This window comes from Etheostoma cragini, chromosome 7 (assembly GCF_013103735.1).
Source record: "Etheostoma cragini isolate CJK2018 chromosome 7, CSU_Ecrag_1.0, whole genome shotgun sequence".
Lineage (NCBI taxonomy): Eukaryota > Metazoa > Chordata > Actinopteri > Perciformes > Percidae > Etheostoma > Etheostoma cragini.
In genome coordinates, this window is record NC_048413.1 from 3,363,382 (window position 1) to 3,374,445 (window position 11,064).

At 42.2% G+C, this 11,064-nt stretch overlaps 1 protein-coding gene across 4 annotated transcripts in view; it reads right to left on the reverse strand.

The window, feature by feature from the left end:
• Positions 1–1,754: 1,754 nt before the first annotated feature.
• magi3a (membrane associated guanylate kinase, WW and PDZ domain containing 3a) overlaps positions 1,755–11,064 on the reverse strand; it is a 159,662-nt gene continuing 150,352 nt past the window's right edge. For 2 of the 4 annotated variants that reach the window (XM_034875733.1, XM_034875732.1), the window contains exons 18-21: positions 10,346–10,418; positions 9,009–9,146; positions 6,090–6,228; positions 1,755–3,544 (exon numbers count right to left, since the gene is read on the reverse strand). In XM_034875733.1, the coding sequence (XP_034731624.1) occupies positions 2,535–3,544; positions 6,090–6,228; positions 9,009–9,146; positions 10,346–10,418 (1,360 nt within the window). In that variant the 3' untranslated portion in view covers positions 1,755–2,534. Of the gene's footprint in view, positions 3,545–5,693; positions 5,786–6,089; positions 6,229–9,008; positions 9,147–10,345; positions 10,419–11,064 lie in introns of all 4 variants that reach the window. The other 2 variants (XM_034875735.1, XM_034875734.1) reach the window with 2 other exon arrangements.

Genomic DNA, 11,064 nt, shown 5'->3' on the forward strand with positions numbered 1-11,064 from the left:
CCCCCCCCCCCCCCCAAATCCTTCTTATCGGTTATTGGCTGGAACGCTGAAACACTGGTCCTTATGTTTGGTGGTGCAGGCTGGCTGGTTTGTTTTTGTTGCCGTGCGTAGAGCCCGGGCTGTCTAAAGAGGCCGCAGTTTTTTACAGTGTGTTCCGGGGACAGGCAGCTAGCAGATAGTGAGATTGTTTTTCAGTGTGTTCTGTGGACAGGAAGATAGTGAGATGTTTTTTACTGTGTGTTTTGGGAACTAGCAGCTAGCGAGGAGATGTTGTTACAGTGTGTTCAGTGTAAAGGCAGCTAGCAGATAGTGAGGAGATGTTTTTTACAGTGTTCTGGGGACAGGCAGATAATGAGGAGATGTTTTTTACAGTGTGTTTTGGGGACAGGCAGCTAGCAGCTAGCAAGGAGATGTTTTTTTACAGTGCGTTTTGGGGAAAGCAGCTAGCAGATAGCAAGGAGATGTTTGCTGTATGTGACAACAAATGTGGTAGCCTTAAAACGTGTGACATCGCTTAGAGCACTTTTAATATTCCTGTTGAATTTGATAATCTTTATAGAGCAGTTTTAAATAGGACTCCCAAAGAAGCAGTCAAGCCATTTTCACATTATGCACTGTGTGCAATTACTAACTGGAAGCATATTGTGATGACCTTCCCTTCTTGTGTGGAAAATATAACTGCATTCTTAGGGAGCCTGGCTTCATTTATAATGAAAAAAACCCCAAAGAAAACAGGACAGCCAAGATTTTGTTAACAATAAACAAATTAAACATTTATATTTTTCTCACATTACGGGTTATGTACTAAAAACAAGTTGATCAAAAATAGATTTGGAGGTTAGAATGAGGGAAAAGGGATGTGGTTTTGTGCCTACGTCTGTGATCAGAAAAATACAAATATCTCTTAAAGTTGTCATTTAAGTTGAAGGCAGAGGTCTCACTTCTTACAATCAAGCTATGTTACTCATCTAAAGTATGTGTCAATATATGCGTAGTCATTTTGTTAAATAATATGTGTTTCGGATTAAGTACAGTCGATGCTACATATGCGTTATCTAAAAAGACACAGGCCTACATACACACATAGCCAGAGGGTCTAAAATACAGAGCTGCTAACAGTAGACAACATCATGAATCAGGCTTGAGCTTAGAAATAGAATGCATAGATTTCATAGTGTAATTGTTTTAGATGATAGGGCTTATCTACACATTCTATTCTCAGTAGTAAAGGACAATTCCGGTGCAAAATGAACTTAGGTATTAATAACACATGGGTACAGATTCGACCATTCTCTGGGATTTGTTTTCATGCTAATTGAATGTGACCAGTTTTAACGCAAACCGCTAATTAGCTTGTGATGCTAGTAGTCGGGGCACAGGTAAAGTAACGGCGACAAACGCCGTCTGAATGCTTCGGTTTACATGCCAGGACCCTCATCATGCTATCATGGAAGTCTGGTGCCATTTTGAGCCTTGTTAGTGGTATAAAAATAGTGATTTCTTTTTACTCTACCAATGCCCCGACTACTAGCGCTACAAGCTAATTAGCGGTTTGCGCTAATACTGGTCACATTTGATTAGCATGAAAACTTATTCCAGTGAACGGTCGACTCATTACCCATGTGTTATTAACCCCTAGGTTCAGTTTTTGCCGTAATGGTCCTTTAAGTCCACATCAAAAGTGAAATGACTCTACATGGATATGTGTACTAACAGTTTTTGCTCACATATAATTTCAATAAATTACACTATGCTTTTTTTAATATTAACACGAATATAACAAACATTAGAACTATTACCACAAGTATCTGGTCTGCTGATTGATGCATATAAAGCTCCGGGGTAGCCTGTCTACCCTCTGATAAGCTAATGATATCAGGTTTAATGTGCACGAATACAGTCACCCATACAGTTCACATTTCTAGTCTGGCTCTTGAAAAAGAAAAAGAGACAGTAGAAGACACTGTTTTACCCTCAAGAGAAACTCAGCAGCCTCACTTTCTAGCGACAGCGGCGGTGAATCAATCTTGCCAGGAAAAAAAGCAGAGTGACTGTCTCAGAACTTTAAAGTGACAAAAAATAAAAGCGGGGATCCTTCATCGAGGCGGGTAGACAGGGAGAGCAGTACATCTCATTACCCACAAACGGTCTTCACAGTAAGTGCAATACGGAGCAGCTTCTTCACAACTGGAGTCTCTGATTGGCACAAAATAGACTGCAGTGTAGCATCCCCAAAAAACTCTCCCTCAGAACCAACCTGTTACACGCACGTCCGCACATCTTCGCACAGTACAAACACACCGTCGGTACGAGCACGTACTGTCAGCAGCTGGATGCAAACTGACCGAGGCAAACTGGGTGAAAAAAGTTTAAAAAAAAATAAAAATCCGAAGCAATGAGAAGCCATGTTGCTGGTTACGCAGTGATTTGCTTTGTCTGTGAGTGTTACAAAATAAAAATCCTTCCATCCTGAAAAGTACATCTTTTAGTGGCTCAGCTTTTTCTTAATGGTCGAGGAGAGTCCTGGGTGGATATCAGATATCTGCGTAGGTCGTGTCCGCCTGGGACTGGATCTTTGCAGAACTGGGAACTTTCCACGGACCTGGGGTGATGGGAGCCTTCTTGCTGGTGGTGGTCCCGTTGCAGCTGGGGTCCTGGATGCTACTGCTTGAACCTCTGGGATCCTTTCTGTTCCCTTCTTCAGGTGGCCCATGGTACTTGCTTTCCTGACGTTCCTTATCCCCCTTCTCCTTTCTACTCCTCCGGCTCAGGGTGCCGCTATCGGCATCAACACCTGGCCTCTCCCTGTGAGTCTGGGAGTGGGATTTCTGTGCCGCTGCCTCTTGCTCGGCCCTTTTGCTCTTCTTGCGTTCACCAGTCCCCGAGCTTTTGTCTCCGCTCTCTGTGCCCCCCCTCTCCTGCCAGGAGGCCCCATCCTCCTCCTTGTACCTCCAGTCTTTGCCTTCTCCAGACGCAGCGCTGGGTTGCTGGCCAGCTGGACGCCGGGGGCTCCGGGGCTCCTCCAGGTTCTTCAGAGCCAAAGCGGGGTCCGGCTCCTTCTTGGAGCTCTTCCTGGGGCTAGAGGAGCGGTGGTCTCTCTGCTGCCCTTGGGGTTTTCTGTCTTTCCCCATATCCTCCAAGGATCCGCCGTGGCGTTGCTCGGTTTTCCTGGGGCTCTGAGAGCGCTCTTGGTGATCTGGCCTACCTTCAGAGGCTCGCATGGGACTAGAGGGCTTGGAGTCACTCCTGCTTGTTTCCCTGGTGTGGGTGCTGGGGCTGGTGGTGCGCTTCTGGTTCTGGTGAGAGAGCTGTTGTCCTCTTGATCTGCTAGCCTGCCTAGTGTGCTCCTGCCCGGCGTCAGGAGAACCCGGCGCCCTGGGATCCCCCCTGGAGAACTCCTCAGGGGCGGCTGTTTTGGGTGAAGATGGAGACAGTTCCGAGGCAGAGAGGGTGACAGAGGATGGAGAGGCTGGAGCCGACTGCCCGTCAGATACCGAGAGTCTGGGAAAGCTTGAGGTTGGAATGGTTACTTTGTCCTTTGAACCTGAGAAACAAGCAATGGAAACTAAGAACATGTTCGAGCTGAGCAACAACGTGTGTACTCCTGGGTCTGCATCCAGTGATGGAATTTAACTAAGTACCTTTACTCAATTACTGTACTTCAGTACAATTCTGTGTCTTTTCTTTTCATGCCACTTTGTACTTCTACTCCGCTACATCTCAGAGAGAAATATTGGACTTTTTACTCAACTACATTTATCTGACAGCTTTACTTAGTAGCTACTTTACAAATTTAGATTGTTGCACACAAAACACATGCAGTTTATAAAATACTATGTTTCTAAAATGTGATTTTTCTTCATTGAGTACTTTAACTTTAATTACTTTAAGTACATTTTCCTGGTGATACTTACATACTTTTACTTAAAGTTTTTACTTACAGGAAAGTATGTTTTTGACGCAGGACCTTGTAACAGTAAGAGTATTTTTACAATGTGGTATTAGTAACTTTACTAAAGTAAAGGATCTGAATGCTTCTTCCACCACTGTCTGCATAAGCCAAAATATCGTTTCACACATCCAATAAAAAAATGTAAGATTAAACATGTCATGCAACAGAAGCACATTATCCTCATATTGGGAAACAAGATGTCCGCCTCGCTTGTATTCTCAATAACCCTCTTAAATATTGCTCTAAACATTTGCCTTGTTTGAGATATGTACCAGCCAGCAACATAGCCATCAATGGAAAAGGTGCTAGCATTCGCCAAGCACTGACGTTTCAACCCCCCTGCCCCGGGGCTGATAAGAATCGCACAGCTGTGACTGAGAGCAGATATATGCAGCAGAAAACCAGAGAGAGAAAAAGAAGAGTGATGAACTTAAAGTGGGGGCTGAAATGAGCTTTTGGATTTCTAGGAGCGATAACTCAAAGCAATTTATTGCAACGTGGTCTTTGGATTCAAAGGTTGATGCCAGTGAAAGCACAAGGATCCTTTAACCGCTTGTCATTCACTGACCGATATCGAGTTTAGGATTACTCTCCAGGTCTCTATCCTTGTTCAGGATGACGTGTGTGTTCAATGGCATCCCAGGTTTTTGCAATACCCCTAAAAAAAAAATAACTTGCAGAGCTCTGAAGCCTCCCAGCGCGCCTGCAGGTCTGTTCATTCTTCGAGGACTCACTGCTTTGGTTCAGCCCTCCGGGGGAAGAGGAACTCTGCTAACCGATCTTTTTTTTTTCAGATTGATCATGGGGATGAAGGAAGGGACAGAGAACGACACTTAAAGAGTGACTTCGTTTTTTTCCCCGACCTGGACCCTATTTCCCCATGTTTTTGTGTCTTAGTGACTGATGGGAACAACAATCTTTGACACTGGTCCAGTATTAAGCAAGACTGCTGCTGTTGGCATCGGCCCAACAAGCTACAATGTAAGTTATTGGGCAATTGCGCACCTTCCATTTCCGTCCACAAAAGTGCTCGTTTTGCCACTGACGGGCGCAGAAAGAGGAAGATCCTTCTTTTGAAAAATAAAAACATCCCCAAAATCTCTATTGCCAAACTCACCAGACTAAATGTAAATAAACAGCAATTTTGTCATCGTAAATACACTTCATTCAAATTCGACACATACAAAATAAAACTATGAAAAGTTGTCTTGGTTTGTGTTCCCACTGTGTCAACAATCCCCAATCTGGTTTAGTTTTTAAATAAACCTTTGATGCACCCCTTTACATGTGGAAACATACTGGCACTATACTCGCTAAAGTGTTGATTATTTCAATGCAGTCTGGTGGGTTTAACAATAGCAATCTCGGAGCCGTTGGTTAAACGAAGAGAAGAAGGTCTACCTCTGTAGGGATCCTTCTCATAATGTTGACAGACACTTACATTAACAACCGGAGCCTGTCAGTGTCAAAAACAGCACGTTTTGCCAAAATTGACAATGCACACATGCCCCATAGGGTTACATTGCAGCACGGTTTGCGGCTGCCGTGTCACAGCGTTCTCTCTCAATACTGGACCAATTTAAAAGATTGTCTTCACATCAGTCACTTGCACACAAAAACATACAGTAGGTAAATAAGGTCCTGGTTGAAAAGGGAAAAAAACAATGATACCCTTTAAATCTGATACATGAACTTTGAAAGGAGAGGGTAAAGGCAAAAGTACAAGAAGTACAAGGTTTACCAAGGTAATTAGGGACAGACCGACAAAAGCAGTGAGGCCTTAGTGATGCTCTGGTTTCATGTAGAAGCACAGGGTGGAAGAAGAGTGCCGACCTATAGGAGGAAAAGATAAATAGGTAGAAATAGACAGCCGTGCCAATGCAGAAAACAGGAGCAGATAAAAAGCACGTGACGTAGATCCAGATAGGAGTGAGAATGACAGGAGAGAGAAGTCAAGAAGAGAGAAGCTCGCAACACATGCATGAGAATAAAAGAAACTCAGTGCCCAGCTGTCACGCATATCCATACAAAAGCTTCTAAATATTCTAAAAACGGGAAATATGCTACTGTGTAGATGTAAATGCTGTGCTAACAACGTGGTTACTGTACATGCATGCGGCTGACAGCGGTCACTCACTGTGATCCGGGACCAGGCCCTGGCCGGGTCGAAGCAGCAGATGAACTTTACTGCCTCCTGCTTGGATCAGTTCAATTGCACGAGTGTGTGTGATGCCCTGCGTGGCCTCGCCGTTGATCTCCACTATCTGATCGCCAACCTGTGGGGGTGCAGAAAGCATTCAGATCCTTTACTTTAATAAGTAAGTAAGTACTTTACACACCATTAAAAATACCTTGTAAGAGGTCCTGCATTAAAGTGCCCATATTATGTCTGGGATTTGGGGTGTTATTTTGTGTCTCTGGTGCTTCCACACACATACACACTTGGAAAAAAAACTATCCATGCTGTTTTGAGTAAGATACGGTTTCTGAATGTCTGCTGTCTTTGCAATTCTCCTGGAAATTTAATTTAGGGTCAATAGTTGTCCCTGGATATCTGTAGGATTCCACATGATCCACTAGTTGACCATTTATAATTGTGGCCTCATATCCTGGAGTTTTATCAAAATCAATGTGCATATCCTTTGTTTTGGATATTTTCAATTGAAGGTGTGATACACACACCATTGGACAAGTCTTCAATTATTGTTCTGTGGCTTCTGTCATTTTTATGGAGCAGACTCACTATGATAGAGCATCCACATATTTAATGATGGTCCTATTTACACATGTTTGTATATAGAATGAACAGAAAGGGTGAAAGTACACACCCCTGTGGTGAACCTGAGGAAGATTAAAGCTGACCAGACAGAGCTCCGTTCACCCTTACTCTCTGTGTCCTGTTTGTCAAAAAATCCAAAATCCAACTAACAAGATTGGGACAAAAATCTAAATGTTCAACAAGGCGGTTGGCTTAAATATGAGGTTGAGTTGTGTTAAAAGGGGATGGGAAATTAATAAAAGAATTTGTGCCTTGGACCTACTTCCCTCAAGGTGTTTGAAATGAATGAAGTAGAGTGAGAGTGGCATCTTCTACTACCCTCACATGCTAGCATGCTAGCTCCTTCTCAATGGTAAAACACTGCTCCAACAGCCACTAGTTGACCACCATCTCCAAAAGAACTACTTCCTGTCCCTGTTCCGCAGGCATTCCACAAGCAGCCCTTGTCTAGAAGAAGTCTCCCAGCTAATCCCGCCTTGGACTGATCAAAGTTGGAGAAAGAGTTATCTAGCCGATGGGATCTTACCTAGCTACTGTGCGACTCCCAACAAAGATAGTATAGAAGTGAGATGTCTCACTCTGTAGCTAAAACAGAGACCTAAACACACGGGGTGAAAACAGGATCTGCAGCAATGTGCGTTACAACCAAAATATGGTGTATTTTGAATATAAAACCATGTAAACCTATTCTGGTACGACCTCAAAATACAATTATGAGCCTGAAAATTAGCATAATATGGGAGCTTTAAAGGTGGTGCTGTAGGAAAACTATGTAAGTAAAATGTACTTATAGTATTACAAGTAAAAGTACTAAGTGGAGAAAAATCCTCATATTTTAGACACTGGAAAAGATCAGGTGGGACACAGTGGGAGAGGCGTGAAGCAGAGATACTAAATGAGGGGAAACGGACCTGCGCACGCCGGTGTTCTCAAAACAACAGGAAATAAGTGATTGTGGTTTATCCGAGGCTGTGACAAACAGCTGATGGAGACAGTTAAGGTACTTTAAAACCCTTGTTGCCCAATTGCTGCAATTTGTGTCAGAAAATCAGACTCCACTTCAAAGTCATAACCTGAACACATGGACACTTATTGTCAGTGTGACTTAGACTTCCTAAGGATGTCATTTTCCTGATGTCAATACAAAGAAGCTCCTCATTACTCTAGAACCTACGTGAGATTTGTCACGCTTTTTGTATTTTATATTAATTTTTTGCAGCCTTTATTTTAGAGGACAGCGTGAGACAGGAAAGGGGGACAGAGGGAGAGAAGGGGACGGCATGCACGTGGGTTGGATTCCCACCTGCGGACACTGCAGTAAGGACGGGTCCTTGGAAATGTACACGGGGCGCACGCTCAACCAGGTGGGCGACCAGAGCAACCCCAAATCATCCTGTTTTTAAGTTTTCTTCATTATCAAAGGAAACGTACCCAGTGATAGTTGGATGGTAGGCCTACAATGCTAACACAAACCGCTAATAGCTATATATATATATATATATATATATATATATATATATATATATATATATATATATATATATATATCAATTACAATTTTTAATTGTGATTAACTGCATGAGTGTCCTAGTTAACTTGTGATTACGCACACGCTTGACATAAATTAATAACACGTTGTATCTGTTCTAGATGTACTTTAAAGAGATATTCTTTCAGGTTTTTAATGCTTTAATGTATTTGAGACCTCGACAACTCCGGTCGTAACTCATTTCCTATGGACGGTACATGCAAATCACTTTATTCTTGTGGAGAGAACCATCTGGACGGGCTTTGGAACTCAACTTGCCATTCAAAAGAAACTTATTTATAATTTTCTGCTAGTTATTCATGTATTTTTTGTTTTTGCTTTACTATAAGACACCTAAGACCTGCTCTTGTTCCGCTGGCACATCTTGGCTGGGCTGCTTAGTGTTTAAACGAGGATCTGTGGACTGCATGCATGGGAATGAACCAGAAATATATTTGAATATATTTAAAAGTCGCTAAGAGGGTCAGAAAGGTCGCTAATTCTCGAGAGAAAGTCGCCACGTAGGCAGCACTGTCCACAAGGTTGCTGCTGCAGCTTCCTGATTTCCCAAACGACAGAGCAAAAACCACAGGAGCTGCGTGAATGGCCGTTATAAACGCGTTTATTCTGACAGCCGTGATATATAATAACTGGATTGAAAAAGTTCCAAACGTTTTAACTTAGGGCGCAGTTGTCTTGATTTTGTCTGATGACGGCCCACAGTGTCAGTAAAAAAAAAAAAAACTCACGTGTATCCTGCCGTCTTTCAGAGCAGGTCCGTCCTCAGCCAGTCGCAGGATGAACAGGCCCATGTTGTACTCTTTCCCTCCTCTCAGACTGAAGCCGAAGCCCCGCTGGCTGCGCTCCAGCTCCACCACCAAACAGCCCTGTAGTTCACACACAAACATGGCAGCTTTCGAGACGGTTGCACTTCTTGATACTGGGTACCAGCAGCGATACAAGACCAAAAGCAAACACAAACAACAATCCCCCCCCTCCCCCCCAAAAGGATGCTCCAATATTTTAAAATTGTATTTCGAGGTCAGTCAAATTCCAACATAACATTATCCACGATGGGCTCCCAGATTTGAATAAATATGTATTCCTTTCTAAGGTTATATGTAGTTGTTCATTTCTAAATACCATTTAGTTATGGATAGAGGGGAAGCAGACATCCATGTGACTGCAATACACTTTACACTAACCCTAACCCTAATCAACGCAAAAAAAAATATCCAATACACTTTACACTAACCCTAACCCTAATCAACGCAAAAAAAAATATCCAATACACTTTACACTAACCCTAACCCTAATCCTAATTGTTACAAAAAAGATCCAATACACTTTACACTAACCCTAACCCTAATCCTAATTGTTACAAAAAAATACAATACGCTTTCTGGCCACTGGCAAACATTTTATTTGAAAAATGTTAAGTAGTTTACCAATTTTCATAAAGTTCCCCTGCAAGCAAAAAACAGGTAATGAAGATACCGGTTCTAGAAAGAGTCTTTTTTCAATTTCAACATTATAAAACAAAAAGGACACTACAACCAGGGCTGTAGTACTTGAGTCCACTCTTGGACTCAAAACCGTTTTTCTATAAACTCAGACTTGTCTCGGTCTCGGTCACTGGTCTTGCCAAATGTGGCTTTTGGTCTTGACTGAGTCCAAGTGTCTTTATCATGTTGATAATAATATTGGAAGGAAAGAGAAACCCAACATAATTGTCTTGAAACTGTCTTGCATGAGACCTTTTTTTCTGTCCTGGACTCGGTCTTGACTCGGACTGTAACCTTTTTAGACTCGTTCTTGACTCGGACTCGAACCACTTCGGACTCGGTCTTGACTTGGACTCGACTAGTCCTGGTATTGAACTTGTCTTGGGCTCGACAAAGGTGGACTTGACTACAGCCCTGACTACAACAATACAGTCAGTATGGTACTACTTCTACTAAAGTAAACATGTCTCTGGTGATTTGTACTTTTACTTAAGTACCTAGAATTAGTACTTCCTCAACCACTGCAAACATAATCAACTGTAAAACTGAGTAGAACTGAATCAGTCCGGCTGTGGCCTTACCTGCTTAGAGCCTGACACGAGTGTTCCCGTCTCTCGTGGTGGGAAAGAGTTCCTGATCTCCGTGTCCCCGTTCCTACCACAGTAAAGACCACACGCGTTATAATGGGTCCAACATGCTGTACCTATGATACATATTTACCCATGTTGTTTTTCTTTCTGTATTTGTGTCATTTGTTTGCGTTTTATTTTATTTTTTTGTGATGACATTTGTTTTGTTCTTTTTTAAGATAATTTTTTGGGCCTTTTCATTTTTGACAGGTCAGTTAGGTGAGAAAGGGGGAGAGAGGGGGGGAAGACATGCAGGAAATCATCACAGGTTGGATTAGAACCCTAGACCTCTGTGTGATGAGGCATAAACCTCGAAATACATGTACGCTTGCTCTACCACTGAACCAACCTGGCCCCTATATATATTATTTTTTTATATTTACATATTTAAGAAATAAACTGACAAACAATAAACCAATTGATAAATAAACCCATTGTGCAGGTTGCACTCCACTAAATTCAACCTGCACAATTGGTTTATTTACATTTTAGCATACTATATTAAGCAGTTGCACATTTTGTTTTCCCATCCTGTATATATTCAAATATTTGTTTTTATATTTTTATTTATATTATTATTATTTCATGTATATTATATATACAGTGGGTACGGAAAGTATTCAGACCCCTTTAAATTTGTCACTCTTTGTTTCATTGCAGCCATTTTCCAA